At 38.7% G+C, this 23618-nt stretch overlaps 1 protein-coding gene across 1 annotated transcript in view; it reads left to right on the forward strand.

Annotated features, from left to right (window-relative positions):
• The window catches only part of SYNE1 (spectrin repeat containing nuclear envelope protein 1), a 350189-nt gene that overhangs the window by 71632 nt on the left and 254939 nt on the right, over positions 1 to 23618 (forward strand). Inside the window, exons 8-17 of the mRNA XM_072995212.2 lie at positions 746 to 942; positions 1208 to 1317; positions 5984 to 6034; positions 8372 to 8479; positions 10278 to 10415; positions 11541 to 11705; positions 16981 to 17093; positions 17674 to 17842; positions 21142 to 21238; positions 22000 to 22202. Coding sequence (XP_072851313.2) covers positions 746 to 942; positions 1208 to 1317; positions 5984 to 6034; positions 8372 to 8479; positions 10278 to 10415; positions 11541 to 11705; positions 16981 to 17093; positions 17674 to 17842; positions 21142 to 21238; positions 22000 to 22202 — 1351 coding nt within the window. The remainder of the gene's footprint in view (positions 1 to 745; positions 943 to 1207; positions 1318 to 5983; positions 6035 to 8371; positions 8480 to 10277; positions 10416 to 11540; positions 11706 to 16980; positions 17094 to 17673; positions 17843 to 21141; positions 21239 to 21999; positions 22203 to 23618) is intronic.

The following is a 23618-nucleotide window of genomic DNA, read 5'->3' on the forward strand; positions in this document are numbered from 1 at the left end:
TGGCCTCAGCATAAGGCAGAATGTATCCATGGTGATGTTCTTAGTACCCACAGGGAAACTGTCTTGAGTTATGTTAAAGCAGGCCTTGCTTTGACTTGGCCTGGCCTCCCCTTAATGCTGATTGGTTCAATCTGGGTGCAAGAGAAGACTCTTCTTGATCTGCCTCCATTTTTCCTGTGGGGCCCCAAGTGCCAGCAGAACAGGATTTATGCAAATCCCTTAACATATGACTGTTTTGCATAATCAGTATGAAATTACATATTATTACATATTACAAATTATTAAATAAATAAGCAGTCAGGAACAGTATGAAATTGAATGGAAACAGGATATCAGTTAGCAGTGTCATGTTTGAATGCCATACTGGGATGAGTGAACGGACACCTTGTGTATATTATATAAAATAATATTTTAATTGTTTGGGACAATTACAGCACCCTGACTTTCGTAATGATGTAGTTTTTTTCTGAATAAAGTTTACTAGAAGTTATCATTCTGAGGCAGAACTAAGAAGCCTCCTGGGGTGTGTATTTGGTGTCATACAAAGTGAGAGTTTGTAAGAATGAGAGCTGAATTTAAAATATAATGGCATTTATATAATGTTATATGTTGAGAAGCAGCAGATATAATTAATATGCTCTTCGCAGATATGGTATAAATGGCTTTAAGCTGGGTTTATAAAGGAAGTGAAAACTAAACTGTGAAGTCTGAACAGTTTGTTACAAAGTCATTTGTTATCATTCAGGCAAGCTGGAATTGAAGTCAGGGATTTTGGACAAAGCTGGAGGAGTGGCATTGCCTTTCATTCAGTTATTCATGCTATTCGTCCCGAACTAGTGGATTTGGAGAGGGTGAAAACAAGATCTAACAGGGAAAATCTGGAAGAGGCTTTTAGAATTGCAGAATCTGAACTAGGAATCCCAAGACTCCTTGATCCTGAAGGTAGTGTAAGATATTATGTAAATGTAAACATTTTTGAAGTATAGTTTTGTTCCCACAGATTGTTTCCATTTTCAGATGTCGCTACCCTTCCCCCTCCCTCCCTTCTTGTCTATCTTTCATTTATTCATTGATTCCCCGTCTTTTTCAAAGAGGTGTTATTTGTTGTTGTTTTTAAATGTACTTTATTCATCAAGGACAATAATGGCCCCAAGGTTTTGAACAATTGATATGTCATGTTAATTTTCTCTCTTCCTCATTCTTTTAGACGTGGATGTGTCTAAGCCGGATGAAAAATCCGTGATGACCTATGTAGCCCAGTTCCTGAAACACTACCCAGATCCTCATAATGCAGCAAATGATGCACAGGAGACAGATGTATGTTCTTTGTTATAGTTTACATAGACACTATTGTGCCCAATGGGCATCTTGTTCCTTTGCTTTTTAAAACACTGCAAAGTTGAAAAACCACCAAGGATAATTTGACTTAATGGGCTGTCTGTTGTATTATTATTTTTTTAAATTGTGAGTTAGAGATTGCTATGGAGATAGAGAGATAAGGACCTTGGATTTGTGGACGAAGTGCAAGGGAAATCAGGAACAGGTTTAAAGAACATGAACTTTTTGACTTGGTTTCATGGAGTACAGTGTGATAAATGTTTTCCATGCCCTTGCTCCTGCCTATTTTGCTTTCCTACAAACTGTATTCGGCTCATTCTTTGTATTCAGAAATAAGGCAGTCAAGTTCCATGAGACTTAAGTTCAAGAAGTGTATCTGGGACTTCAGCTTAAAGGAAATATAACCACTGAACACAGAATTGATTATTTTTCATATTGTCAAGATCAAAAGGTTACAAAATCATCTGTCCTGGCTAATCTTCTTGGATTGGCGTGTCTAGAAAACATGTTTCCTGAAAACAGTGTGTTTTCTCCTCCACAAGCTGACCTAACAGTACCAATTCTATCATCAAGTAATCTTTTATTTGGCTTTTAATCCTGGTCATACTGTTTTCTAGTTGGCAAGGGCTATAAATGCTACTAGTAAGGAAATCTGTTCAACTTCTCAGAAGCAGCAGGACAGAGAAGCTTCATCTGGTGCTTTCAGCATATAATTCACACATTGTTAACACTGACTACAATGCATTTATTGTAAATGACAAACAGAATCTTTTTTAACAATACCTGCCTATATTTGAATATTATTATCTCTTTAGAATTTAGGAATGTTTGTATTAAAATAACAAAACAACATTGTTGTTTATGTCTGGATAGTTCAATGTTTCAGCCAGAAAATCAGTTCATAAACAGGCTTCCGGTAAGAGCAGTTGCTGCAGGAGTTCTTTTCAGGAACAATTGGACATTGATTTGGCAAGAGGTATAAGTTTGAAGCTGTTGCTAGAGTGGTTCAATTGTAGAGTGAATCATGATGACCAAACACATAGGAGGTAAACAGCATCCCTGTATGGACCTGCCTTTCCCAGTATTGAAGCACAAATATTTTTCTGTAGAAATATATGCAATTTCCCATGTGCAGAGGCATGGATTGCAGAAGGAGGGCTACAGTGGAGGACACAGAACTATAAAATGCAAGACACATTCTGCCTCCAAACATACCCAGTGAAAACGCAAATGTATTTTTGGAATAATGTATCCATATTGATTCATTAATGGTCAATATGTCTGAACAGAGAGCTATGACTCTGACCAGAGTGTCAAATCTGTGTCATTTTAGCATGCTGTCCTCTCCAAATTACTTCCCTTTCAGGATTTCAGCTTATTTCTTTATTGCTGACACCAATCATCATGCAGTTTTGGTTTATGTTTCAGGCTGTGCTCACCTATGACACTGCATTTCTGTGTTTTCTATGTTGTTTTCCTTCAACTGCAGATTTATGATGTCTTTTAAAATAGTTTAGTTGCATGTGTAACTAAATCATATGCACAGATGTGAGCTGTTTTCTGTTTTAGCTGAAACAGTGGTTGGTGATGTGGTTGGTGATGTGCAATCTTATCTCTACAGTCATCCATTCACTGTCATCCTATACATACAAATATACACACACAAACACATACATATGTATTCACCAGAAGTCTTCCAGGAAAAGGTATATGGTTTTTTTCACTAGTCAGCCTGCTTTGTAAACATAATCCCTTTTTCCATTCATTCATCCTTCCTGCCTGCATGCCCTCTGTCCTTTCTTGGAAAGAAACAGTTAAGAAGTGACGATAGGTGAGCTAACCAGAGACACGAGTGCTATGTGCAACTGATATAGATTTGGAAAAAGTGGAAAACAGGAAGGCTGCTGTGCTGAGGCCTCCATGGCTCTCTTGTTCTTCCCTTCTCTGCTGTTTCCTGTTCCTTGTTTACTTGGTATTAGAAAAGGCACACTCCATGCTGACCAGTGCTTGCACAAAAAACAGAACTACCAATCTGCCATCTGGCTCTTTTCTGTAAGCATTTAAAAGCACCACTACTCTACTGAGCACAGATACGTAGAAGTGACAAAGTGCTGGAGATAAATAAAAACATCACCCTATCAAAATAAGCCTGCATCTCCTTATGTTTAGGAATGTGAGAAATTCTTATTTTATGTGTTGTTTGTAACATACAGTACTGTATGCAAAGCTTGGGAAAAATAATGCAGAGTAGAGGATCCTGAGATTTGGTCAGCATATTACTTTTTCCATACATTATCTGTACTCCTTGGGTTTTTTTTTTGTTTTTTAATAAAGCTAATAAATACAGCTGTGTTTTTAGAAAAAGAAGCTATGCATATGATAGTTTTTCCAAAACTTTCTCCATATTAATGGTACAGAAAATGGGGACACAGTACATTGTGCTACGCATACGTGATGTGCCCCTCACATGTCCCCAGGTTGTTTCACTAGCCTGAGGCCCACAATATGTTCTCTCCTTTCTGCAGCCACCAGTAGACCTCTGTCAACACCCTTTAATTAGAAAGATTGAGGTCCAAGCTGAGTATAAAGTTGAACAACACAGGTTTATTGATTCCAGTTTGCTTAAACAGGTTCTTCACAAACTTTAATGTATTAATTAGATTAATAATAACTCCTTTCACTCTTAACTCTCTTAACTCTCTATAAGTTCCACATGGTTAACTCCTAACTCTGCCACACTCTCTAACTACCACAGACTAACTTGTACTTCAGACTCTCATCTCTCACTCTCACTGAATGAACTCCTCCAGACTCTGACTCATCTCTCCCTTCTGGTTTCTCTGGCTCCACCTCCCAACAGCTCTCATTGGTATATGCAAATAACCTACTAGATGAGCCAAAGCAGGGTGATCGCCACAGCATATATGCCCAGAAACCTGGAAAAGCTTTATTTTTAACTCTAACCATAGCCAAGTAGGAAAATTGTCCAAAAACTGCTCTATTGGATAACTAATGAAAGAATATGTAGCAAAGAGAAACCAAGGCAGATGTCAGTAGAGAAATATCCTGTGTTCAGCATCGTGCATTTCTTTATTGCTAATGTGGCAAAATATCTACAGTATGTCTCAGTTGTAGGCTAATTAAGAAAGCTCTTTGATGTCCTCCTACAAGGCCAAGGTTTAAATTTTGCTAGATAACCAGAAGTGGCAATGGAGCATGACTCAATTTACCAGGAGTGTAAAAAGCAAAGCGTACCTTTCTGCACAGTTATATCAGTTTGATATCACTGTCATAGATTCCATTTTAGAGAATCCTGTGGTTTATAGTTTGTTGAAGTACTGAGAATTCTTTGCTAGAAAGCTGTAGTGATGTAGTTCATTTTTGGGTACTCTGGGGTCTCTAACATAGATTTATGGGTCCTTAACCAAACTACAAGTCCCAGAATGATCTAGGACTCTTCTAAGTCCTTCACCAGACTATAAATACCGGATTCCCTATGATGCAGCCATAAGCAATTAAACTGATATCAAACTGTTGTAATGGTATAGCATAGATATACTCCCACTGCTGCATTTTGCAGTGATTACAGAAACAGCTTCAAATGGCTGTGATTGTATGACTGGGGTACATTTGTTATATTATTTTCTACCACAGATATTATTTATTTATTTATTTTATTTATTTATTTAACCTATATGCCACCCACACTACCCGAAGGTCTCTATGGGTACTATTTTAATTTCATGTTTTCATACTATTGTTTTCCATTATATTAACTAGCAGGACATTCAGTTCCATACAGAACAGTTAATCAGTCAACAGAAATGTTGCTATGTGCCATCAAGTTGCATCCAACTATACAGAAACGATTACAATAAAAGAGGCGAGAGGGTGTGTTAAAAATCTTATGTAATTCTATTAAATTGTACCAATAGTCTAGCAATGTGAAATCTCATGGTATAGGGGTGTTGGGTCCCTGTAGAATGTTTTGTCTGGATTAACACTGATATGTGACAGGTGACAGGTAGCTTAGAACATAGGGACAAAACAAGGCTCTTTAAACAAGACCATTTCTTCTTTCCATAAGTAGTATCACACTGGGATGAGAAAGCAGGAAAGGGTAATTGCTACTAGGAGCATTCACTGTACCCAGATCTTGATTAGAGAAAATAGCAGCACTTCCTTAAAGATGCTGTTTCTCTGAGAACTTTCAGTCTACTTCCTTATGTCTTGTGATTTCCAAGGGGCAAGTCCACAGTTGAGGTTATAGCTGAGGTAACTGATAGTGTCTGACCAACAAGAATCTGGGACCAAAAATGTCCCTCATACAAGTTTCTAACACTCTATGGTCTGAATAGGAAATTGTACCATCATATTTTTCTGCAGTTGCTTTGCATTAGAGAGTATGTGTGCAAACTGAGCAGAGTAAATATTTCCAGATGATGGTCATGTAAGGGATGAATCATAAGACAGGAATAGAGATGGAAAGAATGAGATGGAAAGAAAGCTCTAAATCTCAAAATTAATAAGCTCCTTTGTACCTACATTTCTCAATGCACTTCTCTTTCTTTGCTGTTCTTTATTTTTTATTTCTTTTATTGCTCCTCTCTCCCCTTCTGCTATCCATTTTTCCTCATATTGCTAGGTACCACGTCAAGCAATTTCATCTTTTGCTATTTCTAAACCTAAATACAAGGTAAGGGTTAGAAATACGATGGATTAAAATTTACTCACTGGTTGTTATTGCTACATATTAACCATTTCATCAAATCAAATAATCCATTTTTATATGTCATGTTTGTTTTCGATGCAATATGTCATTCCAGATATGTGTATGGAAGAGAGGCCTGTTTGTATTTAATGATACACTTTACCTGCTGGCTAACACTTATGATACCAAATATAATAACTCAAATAATGACTCAACTCTGTTTAAAGTAAGCAAGAACTGCCATATCACCCTGGACACACCCAGGGTGATGGGAAAACCAGCAGAAAATGTGAGGAATCGACAAGTAGAACTTGTAAAGAATTTTGCCTGAAGTGCTGAACAGCTGTAACCTGTCAGGCAATACTGAGCTAAATGGGTCAATTCTATCTGACTCAGTATAAGATGCTGAGGCATGTTCCTAAAGGGACCCCTACAAAGGATGTATTAAATACTGTAGTTCAAATGAATCGCTATCAACTAATTTGTTAACCAAAACCAAATGTCCAGTACTGTGCAACCGGTCTTTGCCCAACAGCAGAAAGGACTTTCACATCCCTGGCTTATGGTCTGATCAGGATAGTACATTGCCTTAAATGTTTGGGGTGGCCCCTTTCAGTGACCTTACTTACTGAGAGGTGATCAATGGTCTACTATTACTTAGACTGCTCCTCACATACTCCTCAGGCAGTCACAGGCACCTCCCCAAGAAATTCAGCCAAGTATTTTGAGTTTACCCCTTCTATGCTGCCTCAGCTAGAGCCTCCCAGGCCTAAGCTCATATTTTTATGATTATTATTCAGCTATTTAGTGAAAAGATTTTTCCATTTTAGTTAACTACTTTGTTCCTTTTGGTAAATGTTCCAGATCCATGGGAGGGGGGGAGTTGTGCATCTTCAGTTTCCACAAATTACTTCTGCCACTAAAGGCATTTCAACAGCTGGGATTTTTGGAAATCAATGACTCCCTCCCCCAAAGGCCTCACAGCCCTCATCAGCTTCTGCTGGTGGGGGAGGCACTTGGAAATGTTTTATTTAAAAAAACAACAACAGCTGCATCCAATGTTATCTTCAGCCTTAATGAGGCATTATTTATGGCAATAGGATTTCAGGCATTGCTTTTTTACATTTCCAACTTAACAGCCCACTTTTATTTCATTTAGTTTGGGACTGATTCACAGCATAGTGAAACAAATAAATGGCAATACTAAAATATCAAAACCAAACCAAAAATAAAACAATGTCACATTTAAATTTACTGCAGAGCTAAGTTAGTCTTTAACTATAGGGATGGTGATCTAGCTTCTTGATCCATCTTTTTGCCCATATCTGCAGATATTTTGCTGCCTGAGGCAAAACAGGAAATAGAAACTACGGAAAGTACGTAATGCCCCAGTTATTTTGGATCATGAAACAGACAATCCTATAAGCACTTTGCCCATGCTGTGACAGGAAAAAAGTAGAGTAATACAGAGTAAAACGTATAGTTTGTCACTTCATGGCACTCAAATGCCTGGGGGAGAAAAAACACCTCAGTTTTCCTAATTGTAGTGGGGGGAAACTTAAGTTATACCTTCAGAAATGGAAGTCTTTACCATGTAGTAAATCATCTGTCATGTTGCATTTCCACATGTAGCTGCCTCATGCTGAGCAAGGCTGGCCATCTGTCTGGAATCCAGGGCCATTTCAAGACAGTAAGAGGCCCTTCTCCACAACAACATTTTGTTAGGTGATTTTGTGTGAAGCTCTCTTTATATGTGGGGCCTGAGGCAACAGGCCCCTGTGTGCCCCTTTTTAAAGAAAAAGACCTCCCTATGATTATATTGTCTCTTTGATTTAGAATAAATAAGATAAACATTCAAATACAACACAAGTGTCTGTATATTTTGCACTCCACCGCTAATGAAGGCTTCAGGGCTAAAATATGAACCAGTGGATTAGCACAGGTGGAACACAATGTCACACCACATTCTGTGGATTCACAGATGCTTCTGCCATTGAATTACTCAAAATGTGCACTAGGGTACTGGCCAGCTGTTATCCATGTTTTCAGGGCAGGATTCCACACCAGCCATTTAGCTTCCGAAACAGAGAAGTCTGTGTTGCAACAACTGATGTGTAGAGAGAAACAGACTTTGCAGTTAGAATGGTTCAAAGTCTGTTTTTGACTCTCATCCAGATTACATCTGGAATGAAGGCCCTAAAGAAATGAGTCCAAACTATGTATACACTAAAAAAATGAACAGGTCTTGTCATAATAGCTTCTTCTATTGTTAACATTTACAATTAAAGTGTAGTTTTTTAAAATCTCCTTTTCCTGTTGCAGAAAGAAGACAGACTAATGCTAAGAGATTTGAAAATTTGGGTAGAACAGTTTGAAAGAGATTTGACAAGGGCACAAATAATGGAAGCAAGTTTGCAAGAGAAATACCAGGTAATACCACATTTTTGGTTATTTGAAGGAAAAGTGGTAGATTTGTAAATGTTTGAGTTAAGTGTTGGATTTTTGTGTTTCTAACTTTCTCAAAACTAAAAAAGGCATAAATTTAACTATATTTTCCATTTAAAAAACATTAAAAGCCAAACTCTACTAGAAATCTACTAGAAATAAATAAATAAATATAAATAAATAAATCTGGTGGAAGACAATGGAAGACAGGTTGTTCTAAGTGGTGGCCCTGCAACTAAGGAATGCTAGTCAAAGAGGAGTCTTGTTTTTAGGATGTTAAAAATTCTAAGAGCCAGATCAAGATCTTCTGATATCCTAGTACTTCTAAGAACTTAATTTCATTCCTTGCCATTTGTTTTTGATTCTTTTTCCAGCCATCACTCTCACACTCTTGTCACTGTTGTTGCATTTTAAAGTGTTACGAAGATAGGTGTCTGACAGACTTTTTATCTGTGTTGATTTTCACATGTCTTTGGATTTAATTGTATCTTTCTGTTTGCACTTAATTATATTTCTTTATGTGTAAAGCTTGAACAGATTTTGTCACTCCGGCATTGAAGAAATAAGAAATATTCTGTTGCCTAATTTTTTTTTTTTTTAAAAAGCAGTGTTGTGCCATGAGCCCTCTTCATCTGAAACAAACCCTCCTCTCCATTTTCACTGCGTGCAGTCTTTTCTCCTATGCTACACAAATTATATCTGTTTCCTTTACATTAGGTTTTGTGAAGAAAAGGAAGTAATTTCATACTTTGGGGCATGTAAATATGATTAACTGAGAACAAAGAATGCAACACACTTTAGGACTTCAATGTAAGGGCACACACAAACACAACTCAGGTTAAACCAGATCCCCAACATTGTTATGGATGGACTCTTTATAGTGCAGGTACCAGCACACAGCCAAAGAGTTATGTAACACAATCTGAGAAGTAGGAGCCCCTGAGTAGTCCCAAGTAGAGTTGGCCCAAGAAATCAATTGGTGAATTGCAAGTCAATATTATTCCATACATTCCATGAGTTTACTCAGTTGAACCAACAACCAGATGTAGGCATAGTGTTGTTAAAGCCTTCCTTTTTACTCCTGTGAGTCTGGTTCCAGACTTCAGAGAGTCATGATGAAAGTGACTTCCAGTAACCATCCTTGTTCATTAGGGAGGTTGTGCTAGGCTTACCTTGCTGGCAGGCAGCAGCAGTACTCAAATGAGATAAATTGGGCCCAACTCAGGTTTTGGATAAGTTACTGTTTGGGATTATATTTCTCAGAATCCCATTCTGAAACCAGTGTGGATAGTGGCCATGTTGGCTGGAGAACTGTGAGGATTTTAGTCCTGAAGAAACTTTTCCAAACTCTAAACGAACTGCTATTTTAATTTTTCATGTTTATCCATATACTGGTAATAGCTAAAGATATTGTGAGGAATTCTGATAGAGGCTAGACTTGTCAGTTTTGTGATACCCAGAACTGAAGAATAAGCATTTAAAGGAAATGGGGAACAGTATTTAAGGAGAAGGCAGGCAAAGCATTAGTGATGAGTCTTGCTTGGGTGTTGCGATCCTGGTGGGGCCCCAGGCGTTCCAGATGGTAACACCATTCCTGAGACTCTGCTTCTTCTGGATCAGAGTGTTTTCCAAGGCAACTAAGATAGAATCTATCAACTGTGTCTAAGGTCTTCTTTTCTTTTCTGCCTCATGAACAAGTAGATCTCAGTTAAATTGGTGAGCTCTTTTTCATTCATTTTTTTCATTTGGTGCCTTTTTTTTTGCTCTTGTGTATTTCTTGCAGTCATTTAAATACTACAAAACCCAGTATGAAGTAAAGAGGAAACAGATTGAACTTGCAATCCAGTCATTAAGGAAGGATGGAAAATTGTCACTTGATCAAGCTTTGGTAAAACAAGCTTGGGATAGAGTAACTTCCCGGGTAAGTATGAAAAAAAAAACCCATAAGTAAATTTAAGACAGATAAAGAATTTGTCTTCTTTCCATCTTTTCATTCTGTATGGGGCTGAGTGAAATTTTCTTGTGAAAGCATTCATAATCAACTAGAGGTTTCTGTTCACTGAATCACTAAATTAGAGATGGGGACGAAGCGCCAAAATGGCACTTCATCTTAGTCCATTGGAAAGGGAAATGGGACCCAAGTGAGCCCCCACCCTCACTGTCTTTGCAAAGACAGTGGGGGGTGGGCAGTCACTTAGATAAGACTTCTCATCTCTTCCTGTTCCTGCCAGGGCATAGAAAGAGGAGGGAAGGGGGGGCAAGTGCTTGGATTCCCCCTTCCTTCCTCTTCCTATGCTCCAGCAGGCATGGGAAGGGGAATCAAGCCTGACAGAAGCAATTTTTGTCTCCTGTTTACAATAGAACTTAGCACCCAACAGGCCATAAATCACTGCACATGAGATGCAACCACACACCCAAGGCTCTTAAAACCAATGAATGTTTTGAATGTTTTACTTGTGAATTTGGTATTTCATCATGTATTTCATTTTATTCCATATGTTTGAAGAAATGGACATGACCCACGAAAGCTCACATTAAAATATAATATTTAGTCTTTAAGGTGCTACATGTCTTTGTCTTTTTGCCTTGTTTTCTTTTTTTCCTTCATATTTTATCAATTCAATATCTCCTGTTCAGCCATCCTCTTTTTCTGCTACCCTCGAATTTTTCCAAGCATTATTTTCCTTTTCAATTGGTCTTGCCCTCTCGTTGTGTGTGGAAAATACAGTAGCCTCCGCTCAGTCATTCCAGCTTTCAGTGGAAATTCAGGTGTCATTTGATGTAGACTCCCATTTATTTGTCTTTCCAGCAGTTCATATTATCTATATGACTGTACTGAAGAGAAAAGCAAGAGACACAGAACCAAAATGGGCTGGATTGATTCAATAAAGAAAATCATGGTCCTTAATCTACAATACTTAAGCAGGGCTGTTAATGCTGGGACCTTCGGGAAGATTTTAATTCATTTGCATCTTGAAGGCACATAATACACACAATGCTGTACATGCATATGCCATTAACAGTCTTTACTGTTTTTCTTTTCCAGCTATTTGAATGGCACCTGCATCTTGATAAATCTCTTCCTGCCCCTCTGGGCACAATTGGAGCCTGGCTTCATAGAGCAGAGACTTCTCTTAGAGAAGAAATAATTCTTCAACAAGCTCATGAGGAAACGGCAGACATGATACATAGGAAACTAGAGCAGCAGAAGGTTTGTATACAATGTACATTTTTGTAGTAATGAAGCTATATTAATGTTATTTACTAATGTCATTATTATGTACTTTTATGCAATAGGCCACTGTGACACATGCCCTAGTGACTTCCCAGCTGGATTACTGTAATGTGCTCTATGTGGGGCTGCCAGTGGAAAGTGTCATGAAACTTGATCAGGTACAAAATGCAGCAGCCAGATTGCAGACCGGGGCTGTTGCAGGGATCACAGAACCCCTCTGTTACAGCACCGCCACTGGCTGCCAATGAGTTACTGGGCACAATTTAAAGTGCTGGTTTTAACTTACCCTGTTTCCTTGAAAATAAGACTTAACGAAAATAAGCCCTAATACATTTTTGGAGCAAAAATTAATACAAGACCCGGGGAAACACAGCATAAAGCCTTAAATGGCCTGGGTCCAAGCTATCTCAAAGACCGTATCTGCCATTATGAGTCAGCTCGGGTATCAAGAAAGAGGGCTTTCTCTCGGTCCTGCTACCATCACAGGTCTGTCTGATGCAGACACAGGAGAGAGCCTTCTCTGTTGTTGCTCCCTGACTTTGGAACTCTCTCCCACAGATGGCCAAACTGGGGTGAAAAAAATATAATATTTCCCCCACTCTGGCCGCCTTACACTGGTAACCCATTAGATTCCTCATTGATTTCAATGTACTAATGATTACACATAAAGCCTTAAACATTTTAGGACCTCGATACCTGTCAGAACGCCTTCTTCCACCTAGTTCTATCTGTGTAACTCGTTATAGTCAGACTGAGGGGCTTAACTCCGAGAGAGGTCCGGAAGGAAAAAAATTAGAAAACAGGCCTTCTCAGTGGTGGTTTTGGAACATCCTCCCTCATGAGATCTGCCTGGCTCCCTCGCTGGGAGTTTTTAAGAGTAAACTGAAGACCTGGCTCTTCAGGCAGGTCTTCCGTCCTGATTGTATTTAAATTCTTCTCCGGGTTTTTCCATCTTGGATTATGTTTGCCTGTTTTAGTCTTTTTATGGATGTTTTTAATTTTATTGGTTTTTTGGACTGTAAACCACCCAGAATAGATTCATCTAGATGGGCGGTATAAACGCCAAATAAATAAAGTGTGAGAGAGAGTTGGCAGTATTAGGCTAGATGGCCCAAGTGTCTGACTTAGTGTAAGGCAGCTTTTTGTGTTGCTACTTGAGGAATTTTTAATATGAAATGAAGAAGAGATCAGAAATTTGAAGTCTGGATACTTGATTGCATGTGATTTTGTAACATTAGCTATTGAAAGTTGTTTGTTCATCACTAGTAAAATATGGTTTTAACTGTGCTAATATGGGTGAAAATGGCTGGATAGTTCACTGAGTTGAAATACATGGCTGTAGAATCATGGGTGGAGAGGTCAATTCCCCTCCATGGTTCCCAGGAGAAAAGCCACCCTGTGTAGTCCTGAGCAATCTGCATAGCCCTAGAGTGCCACCAGAAGTAGGAGATGGCCGACCACTTCTCAGTATTTTATACCTAGAAAACTTTAGCAAGAGTTGCCATACATTGGAATGAACCTGATTGCACAAAGCTATTATTAATGTGACTGAATTTATTTATTCAGATGTTTGAATGATCTCTCCCTTGCTGTGACCATGAGTAATGTTTGGAAGCAATCTTTGAGGGAAGATTGGAGTTGCTGGATGGGATATGCACATAGCCCTCATACTTGCAAATAATGGCTGAAGCTCTACACTGGGCAAGCCAGGAGAAATTCTGTCATGCTGAAAGTGTTGGATCCAGCAGTGCCTCTCGCCAATGACAGAATGACCAACCAAAGATTTCTGTGAATAGAAATCAGAGGACCTCAGAGTGATGTGGGAGCAAGGTAGGGTGGGTGCAAAAGGCTGCAGAGTAAAGGGGGAATTAGTGAAAACTCCCTCCTTTGTGGAAGAACCTTCTATCATCAGAAAGGGGCATAACTAAATATATCCCTTATACTTGTTTATTTTTAATCCTATAAATTTGAGATTACAGGTAGTTTTTAAAAAACAAATGCTTTAACATTTTAAATAATTCTGGAGATTGCCATCTTACAGTTTTCATTATGGTTCTCTGTTTGACTGGTATAGCTCCTAGAAAATGTCACTTGGGTCCTTGTAACTCCTTAAATTGTCTTGCTTTTATTCTGTGATGTCTTAGAAGATATGACTCATATAAGGGTTGTTTTCTTTATTGAAAGGTGAACTCAGAGGAAGATGTGCTGTTCAGGGAAAGCAATTCCGTTTGCATTGTTCTCTTTGAAGAGGCTAAATAATGTATTGTGGGATTACTGTGATGTTTGTGAGGTCTGTGGTGTGAAATATATTTTTGTGTATAGTGTTACTGAGATAGTAATTCATGTGGATAAGTAATTTTTTTATTAAAGGAAGATTGCTGTTTTCTGATTTGTTATGCAAAAGAAGAAACAAAACACTTCAAAGTACAGGAGGACGGGCTGCGTTACCCTTGGGTGCATTATCTCAGCACAGGGAGTTATCCTGTATGTAACATGCTTGCCATAAAGGTTGGGGTGTGCTGGCCTGGACAGTAGTGCCGCACAACGAATTTGGCAGGTGACTAAGCTGTGTTGGGCCCCTTAAAACCTCTCATATTTTCCATTGCAAAATATGCTTCCTTCCAAATTGCCCGAACTGAAGTAGAGCATTGTTAGTGACTTTTGCTTTGGAAAAGCAGCCAGTTTATTTCCCAAAGTAATGTCTTTTTAGATTTCTTTTATCTGAAAACATTGAGGGTGTGGAAGCAGAAGAAAGGGAGCTGGAAGGATTTAAATGACTGTCATCCCTATCTTGTCCTTTCTCTTTCATTACCAGAGTCTCTCGAATCCTTGTATTTTACAGAAGGTTTGTGAGTCAGATAAGTGTTGCTTTTCACTTCCCCTGCTCTACTGCTTGATTGTTCTGTTTTCCTACAAGTAGCAAATTCAAGGCTGTGCTCATACTTGCTTCTGTTTGTTCCCGATTTCAAAATCCTTCTATTTCTTCAGATAATTCATCCTCCTTTCCCTTGATAAGGAAAGTTAAATTAATTATTTGAATTAGCTTATGTTGTCCTTCTGTTCCTCAGTATCACTCTATCTCATTAATCACTGTATTTTATTAGTAATATTCCTTTATTTGACAGTTAGTTATTTGCTTTGTTTTCTCTTGGGTAGAACTTAATGTGAAGCAAGTAGTTTCATCTAACACCCGAGGTTTTTCCTTTCATTAATTTAGAAAAGATATATTCCAATCCATTTCAGCTTTACTCTCTTTCTGTTTTGCATTTCATTTCACATTTCTTGGATCATAATCAAGAATAGTCACTGTTGATGTTATCTAAATCTCCTGAAATCCCTTCCCTATAATTTCAATTTGATAGCTTCTACTTCTACTTATTTTTCCTCCCCCGCTCCTCCTCATCTTTTTCCACCTGTTTTCCTCTTGAATTCACTCTGTCCCAATTCCAATTTTATGGCTGCAATCCTCTTGGCATAATTTACACCACATAAGCCATATGACATCACCATCTAGTAATGATTCTGTTGGCAGCACCCTTGTGTTGATTTTTAGCTTGCAAATGTTCCTCACCTCCAAGTCCCAAGGTTCTGAAAAATTTCTCCAGAATGGAAAGGAGGCATAGAAAGTCTTGAGAGCTGAAGGGAATAGGAAGCTTTCAATTAATTTAAATTATGTATTCCCATCTCCAGATGATGTCATTAGGCTTGTATGGCATAAAGTTGTGCAGGAGGAGTTTGGCTAATGATTTTCGGTACATTATTTCTTGACTAGTAACATAGAGTTTGTTACTTGTGTCCCTTGTGTATGTGCACACACACCTACACCTGTCACTCTGACAAATCATGCTTCTTCTCCTCCCTGACCAGTTTAATTTAGGGCAGGCAGCTCAATCTACCATGACATTTTGCTAAGGAAATTTAGATTAACAGTTCTTGCTAATTCTACTTCAGTGTATATTGCACGCTGTTTCCCTCTTACAATTATAGTAATTCTATAGAGTAATTTACTGTCATCATCATTAGGTTGATTCCAACATGTGGCAACCACCGGGTTTTCTAGGTATAAAGTACTGAGAAGTGGTTTACCAGTTCCTCCTTCTGATGGCACTCTAGGAGTGTGTAATTTGCCTAAGGCCCCACAGGCTGGTTCTTCTTCCAGGAGGTACAGTGGAGGATTGGGTCCCAGCCTACTCAACTATCCAGTCAGCTACAACAGATATACCTTAGTGTTTTGTCTTGCATAGTATATGTTGCCACTTACCTCTTCTTCACTAGTGGATTCTTCCACCTCATGTCGGTCTATGGGATTTAGAGTGTGCCTTTCACCTAAGGATTACACATGACATCCAATATGTATATATATGTATATGTTTGTTCACAGAAATAAACACATGGAGATGTGGAGAAGAAGAAAAAATACAATTTCAAAATACTTTTTACAATAAAAAATAAGAGTTTGTGTATCTGTTATTTGTACCTGTGCAAGCTAGTCATATTAAGCAAGGGTTATATAACAAATCATCACATACTGGCAGTATTGTTGCGGATACTTTTTGCTGATGATGATTGCTAATGATTCATTTTAATAAATAATCTCCACTGAGCCTTGCAGAGCACTGTTGCTTAGATACTACAGAGAATAAATCTTACAATCACGCTTACTCTAGGTATTTTACCAATTGCATGGGTTTAAAAAGTGCATTTCTTTCTGCCTGGGACTTAAAATACAGTCATTGATGGCTCTTCCTCCATGTGTCAGAGGTCTTTATGCACAGACCATGAAAATATCTGAATTTGTATGGTTTGTAGGGAGGTTTAGCTCAGGTGAATGTGTAGACATTGCAGTCAGTGTAGTGGAGGTGGGAAATTATAGACATAAAATGTTTCTAGCTGCCTGCTGTCGGTTTTCTTCTCAGCCAATGATAGACAGATAGGTAGACAGACAGATAGTTCATGCAACATGTTTTTAAGTGGCTCAGGCAGTGTCCATGTTGCCTGTTTCTAAAATGTGCCAGAATGATTAGGCACAGCTTTAGCACAATATCTTGCAAGGCACTCTAGTTTTCTGGAAGCTCATGCTGCTATAAATGCTTTACCTCGCATATAAATGTGACAGCATGATCAAATGCTTGCACGCATTTGAGTCATCTGTGCAGCTTTAAAAATTGTTCTTATTACCAGTACCTGTTGTGAACTGTTTTCTTTCTTCCTCACTCTCTCCTTTAAAATTAAAAAAATAAATCGAAATCAGGATGTGCTTAAAAACGTAGATAGCTACAAAAAGACATTCCAGGAGATTCATAGAGCTCAATCAGTCAATGGAGTCCCTGTTCCATCAGAGCAGCTAGATGACATGGCAGAGAGGTAAGTCTGATTTCTTTCTTAAATAATCCAGTGATGAAAGGACCCTTTGCTTTCTATTATTTCAGGTTTAAAATCAGTGTCTCTTGGCTTATAATAGCTATATGTAGAAATGGCAAGTATTTTATGGTGTTCCTCCCTTTCCTGATACCTGAAATAAGTTGTGGGGGGGTGGAGATCTCCTTGGAATTAAATAAGATATAGGTTTGAAGGAATTAGGAGGAAAACTGCTTGTTGCTATTGATCATGAGGAGTGATGTTATGTAACAACACTTTTGGGAATTATCATAGGAGACCCAAGAATGGAAAGAATTAGGCTGTAATCCTCACAATACATACTACAGCATAAGTACTGCTGAATTAAATGGGATACACTTCTGTGTAAACATGTTTAGAACTGGGTGTATGCCTCTTCTTTCCACACTTTAAAACTATTAATTACTTTGCTATTAGTAAGCAAGCTGCTGAGTAAAGATAATGCAATATTAAATGTGCCCATTGGGTTTTACATTTGCAGCCAGAATAATTAATTTGTCTGTTTATTGAATGTTACATTATTTAACTATAGCTGATTGCCATCTAGGTTTAATTTTGTTGCCTCTACATCTGAGCTCCATCTGCTGAAAATGGAATTCTTAGAACTGAAGTATCGTCTGTTATCGCTTTTGGTCTTTGCTGAATCAAAATTAAAATCATGGATTATCAAATATGGAAGGAGAGAATCTGTTGAACTACTTCTTCAAAATTATATAGTAAGTTTGCCCTGTTTTATTTTTGAATGCATTGTTTAAGTTTAAATATTATTTCTTCTGCTTGTTTTTTTAAAATCCAATTCATATCCTGCATTTCATTTTTGTCATGACTACAAAACTTTTAATTTTTTTTTAAAAAAGAAAACAGAATATTGCTCCTCTGCTAAATTTGACATACTTTACTCTAAAAAGAATTAGAAGGACATGGATAAAGAGCCCACATTGTGATAAGTCGATGCATATGCTACACTGCTCATAGTCTTTGCAGACCTGGGTGAGATAACCCTGGATGCCTCCCTGTCCCCAGAATAATTACAAATTATTAACCTTCAAAGTTTTATTTTGAAAAAGAAGTTGATAATGGATACAAAAAGGCCACTGCTTATATTGGTTGCAGCAGAATAATATTGGTGCAGCATATGAAATCATCACCATCACCATCATACCGTTGCCTCATTTGAACTGTCTGCCACCCATCCAGCCATCACATGTTGTCGGGTTGCCATGGAAGGTGGTAACCAAAGTGGGTATGAAGCCCACTTCCCAGGCATGAATCCATTGTCCCTTCCCCATATGAGGCCTGGGGCAGATGCATCTTGTTCTTTTCCCCAACCCCCCATTTAAAATGGGATTGAAATTGTATGTAAGTTAAGCAGGTGAAAGAAACAGTTACCTATTGTCCAATGAATATTTTTGTATGAAGATTTATGATGGTAGAAGCTGTCTTTTCCTCTCATGATCATTTTTTTTCTTCCATATAATTGAAACAAATGAATTTTAAAAAGAATAGGTAAGTGAAAGCCATGGATCTGAAATCACTTCAAGACTGTAACTCTGCACCTAACTTGGTTGATACATTTACTATAAATTTATTTATTTATTTATTTATTTATTTATTTATTTATTTATTTATTTATTTATTTAATTTAACTTATATGCCGCCCACTCTACCCAAAGATCTCTGGGCGGCTTGCAACAATTAAAATTCAATTAAAATACAATAATACTATACTATAAATAAATATACAGTATATATTTCTTAGATACAAAAATATCTAAGAAAAGATTTGAGTCTATCAATAAGCTAGTAAAACAAATAAACACCACCCCCTTTGAAAACCCATGGTGAATAAACATGTAAATAGTTGAAATGCTTTTGACTACTAATGTGTATTTTGTCATCTGTGCATTTCAAAATCAGATAAGGTTGCTTATGGCAGTTCGTGACAATTATGAAGCTGGAACATGTCCAGATAAGGAAATGAATGGTAAAGGACTCTATCAATCTTGCAATGACTGTAAAATAAATATGCTCATTCAGAATTGTGAGTTGCTTCTGGAGATTTTGCCCAGTATACTGAAGTGAAAAGATGCCCTTTATTTCTCTATTGTTTTAGCTGTCATACACTTGGATGAGTAGATTAGAGCTTTGAATGATTGGAACGCTGTAGTTCTTTTCCTTTTGACCTGGGTCAGTATGTTTTAGCATCAAACAAGGATGTAAAACCCTGTCCTTTCAGTTACAAATTCTCCCTTCTCCTTCTCCATAGCCTCATATAACTTAGGTATCCTTGTTCATAGGAAACTAAGGCAAGTAAATGTTGTTTTTGTTGTTGCTACTGTTGACTACATTTATTCATATGTAAGGAAAACGGTTCGAGCCATTCTTCAGTGCTGAAGAGTGCTAAATACCAAAATATATTCCAGAATAATTTATTAATGTGACCAAAATGCTTTTATGGATTTGCAGATCAGTCACATCATGTTTTCATGATTTTTTTTTGGGGGGGGGGCCACTGGGCTAGCCCAGTCATTATACAGACTGTGACAGACAACTTAGGTAACAGTATACCAGAATTGCCCCACTGCTACCTTGATTCCTACCCTCTCTTCCCAATCCCTCTGTCGTGGTTCCTGCCCCCTACTTCTTCCTCACCTCCTCACTCAGCTGAGGGGCTCCTCCTCCTTACCATTGCCATCTACTATCTTGCCCATCCTCTATGTAAAGACATGGCAACGGCTCAAAATAGCTGGTGTATCTTTACATAAAGGAGGCAGAATCACTTTGCTGCTTTTTTGGAGCAAAAAATCAGTAAAGTGTATTGAAGGGAGGCAGCTATGGCTGCAAAGATGGGAAAAGTGATAGTGGTTCTTGTGCCTCAGGCAGTGGGACAGCTTTAGTTAGCATTTTATGATATAATGCTGCCAGTTTCCCCATCTATACAGGTTCAACTCCTCAGTTAGTACACAGTGTTAATAACTTATATGTTATCACACTTAGTGCAACTTATCCTAAAAGCATTTACATTTTGGAAAACCAGGTCATATAAGTACTGTACATTTTCTGTCCAGCCAAAGGAGAGCATTTCTGATCCCAGTGACTCGGTGGGGGAGTAAAGTTCATTCTTAATCCTCTCTGTTTAAAATCAACTGGATTTAAATGTGACTAATGTTTGATTGATTGGGCTGATGTATACTTTGGAAGTACTCTGGCACTCCTTATATATCCAGCCCTGTTAGAGAGTCCAAAAATGCAGGCAGATGGATCAATCCAGATGAACAAACAAGAGGCTGGTCTTCTGTAAAGTTAATAGCTCCTAATTGCCCATCTGAGACTCAACCACCCTTAGATAATGCAAAGGTGTTACAAGAAGGAGAGCTTGCAACACTATACTATCCTTCAGAAAATCCACTTCTCTTACAGTTCTTTGAAGACTGAAGCTAAACTCTGAGAAAGCAAGGAAGCTTGAGAGAGTGGATAATGTTATAGTCCCCTGTATTCAGAAAGTCCCTATGAGCCTGAACTCCCCTACATCACTTCATAGCAATAAAATACATAATCTGCATGCTCTTCAAGTAGGTTAAATCTTCAGTTACCCCTTGGTAGGGATAGGAAGAACTCATTGGAAATACTGGAGTAAAGCTGTCTGTCAACACACCAGATGGCCCTGTGATCTGACTTGGTTTAAAACAGTATTAGATGCTCGTTCATTTCATCTATACAATACTAATTGGAAAATAGCAATCATTTTAGTAGCTGATAATTTAGCTAGTGTCCAAAGTTTTCTAAAAGCTTCACTATTTTTTCTTCCAAAAATTGACTTTGTACCAAGACTATTAGCATTCAGAGACATTACTGTTTAATTATTTTGTAAACAAAGAAATCTTAAGAGGAAATATTATTTTCATATTGCTCAAAGGAAACTCTTAACATGCATGGCCATGTATAAAATACCTATTGTCCAGTAAAAAATAACAATCCTGTTGTTCATGCCAATTGCAATCTGCTTGTTTTTCAGACTGTTATAGAAAACAACAAATTTTTTGAGCAGTACGAAGTTACATATCAGATCCTGAAAAAGGCAGCTGAGATGTATGCCAAAACGAATGGCTCACGTAAGTAGCAGTAATATTTGTTCAGCAACACTTTTAATCCCTCTTGCTTTCCATTTTAATTGTGTGATCTGGTTGAACTGTTGCTAAGCAATGGGACAGCAGTGCAGTCCAAGCGTGTGTGCGTACAGAGGGCCTGAGTGACTAGAGGAAGATATTTTAGAGCAACATTCTTACTAACACAGTAGGCAGCCTATGTAGCACTGAAGCTTATGGAACCTTTTCCATTGTTGCACTGAATCCTATGGGAGCAAGGAATTTCTAACCATGACAGAGGGGTCCTCCACCAGCCTCATTTTTAATCCTGTTAAATTAAAATGCTTCTATTTAAGGGCTGATTTACTATATGCTTCAGTTAATTTCAGAACACACATGTCTGTATTTCTAAACCGAAACTGATGGAGCTTTCTCTTTCTAATTTTGTGTACATTGTGGACCAGATATATTTCAGACATGAAATGCTTTGACAGCCATTATGATATTCCTTCTATATTTTATTCTGAAGTGGAAGTACACCATTTCTTTGCCTTAAGATTGCATTGATAATAGTGTGTTTTCCTTTTGGGGAGGACACTAGTAGCTATGTTTTAGGCAAACCCTGTTTTTCAGCCTCATTTTGGATATACTGTCTGAATAACTAGGGCACATTTTTAGTCAATCAAAATGTTTTATCTCTATTAATCAGCTCACACTGTTACTTCTCTTTACATATTGAGAGAGTCCTTTCTCTTGGGTAAAAATATAAATCCAGTCCTGTATTTCAGCGGACGAAATAGAGAATGTTACAAGATTCATGAATGAGACCACAACACAGTGGAGGCATTTGTCAGTAGAGGTGAGAAGTGTGAAGAGCATGTTAGAAGAAGTTATTTCTAACTGGGACCGGTACAACAGTACTGTGGCCAGCCTTCAAGCCTGGTTGGAAGATGCTGAAAAAATGTTGAATCAACCAGAGCATGCCAAAAAGGTAAGTCAGGGTGGGGTGGGGTGGGGTGCAAGAGTCCTCTCTAAATTAATACTGTAGCTGTTTGCTATTGCTGGTCAACAAAGGTCCTTATCCATACAGCATAATGTACAACACCAATAGACTGAGATGGAACTAACTGTAGCTACTAACCTGTTAGCTCTTAGTGGCATCAGTCACCAGATGGGGGGGGGGGGGGAAAGGCAGAAGCAGTCCTTGTGCTGATGCCCCTAACAAATGCTCAAAATTATATGAGCTACACGGCCTGAGTCCAGCAGTAGGAAACACTTAGGTGGGCCATATAAGTTCTTAAAGTTATATAATTGTGTTTAATCTTTAAGTTTAATGTTAGAATAGGTTTACTTGTTTTTAATATATTTATGCAGCATTTTTAAAATTGATGTTTGTTTTATACTTTTAGTTGTTGTAAGCCACCTTGGGTCCCCTATGGGGAGAAATGTGACAAACAGATAGAGACGGGTAGGTAGGTAGGTAGGTAGGTATGTATGTAGGTGGGTAGTAATACAATCCAGAATTAAAAGGGGGGGAAGCAAAGTGTGCTGCTTATAACCACCCCACAGTGCTTAAAGCACTCCCTGAGCGGTTTATGCCGTATTTGCCGGCGTATAAGATGACTTTTTTTGGCCAAAAAGCATGCCTCCAAATGGGGTGTGTGTCTTATACGCCGGGTGCACTTCAGTTGGGCCAGGAAGGAGCCGCCACCACCACTGAGTGAGTGACGTGGGGCTGCGCCGGTCGGGGAGGAAGGCAGGTGGGCAGGCAGGCGGTCGGTCTGGACGGAGGGAGGGAAGCAGAGCTGGCCATGCCTGAGCAGCCAGAGCCTGCTGCTGGAGAGCTGCTTCCCCTCCTCCTCCGCTGCCAACCTGGCTGCTTCCCCTCCTCCTTGCCCTCCTCATCACTGAGCTAGCTGCCTGCTCGCCCGCCCGCTGCTGGAGAGCCACTTCCCCTCCTCCTCCTCCTCTTCCTCCTCCTCCTCCTCCGCTGTTGCCGCCAGCCGAACTTCCAGGGTGAGTCCGGGCAGAACCCTGGGCAGCCGCAGCCGCCACTGCAGCAGAGCTGTCCACTCTATATTTTGAGTGGAAATGTTGGGGAGGTCATCTTAGATGCCCAGTCATCTTATACGCCGGCAAATACAGTAGTTTAATTATGCAGGCTTCACATTGCCTGCCCCACCCCACCCAAGGAAGCTCGGTACCCAATTTACCAACCTTAGAAGGACTGAAGTCTGAGCGAACCGTGAACAGTTTACCTGGGATTGAACTTGGGTTGTGCATAGAGTATTGGCTGCAGTACTGGAGTTTAACCACTGCACCACGAGACTCCTGAATGAGAGGCTAGATGATACTGAAGTTGAATCACTGAAATATTAGAAACAAATGAGCTTTCAAGCTCAGCAAG

This window comes from Pogona vitticeps, chromosome 1 (assembly GCF_051106095.1).
Source record: "Pogona vitticeps strain Pit_001003342236 chromosome 1, PviZW2.1, whole genome shotgun sequence".
In the NCBI taxonomy this organism is placed as follows: domain Eukaryota; kingdom Metazoa; phylum Chordata; class Lepidosauria; order Squamata; family Agamidae; genus Pogona; species Pogona vitticeps.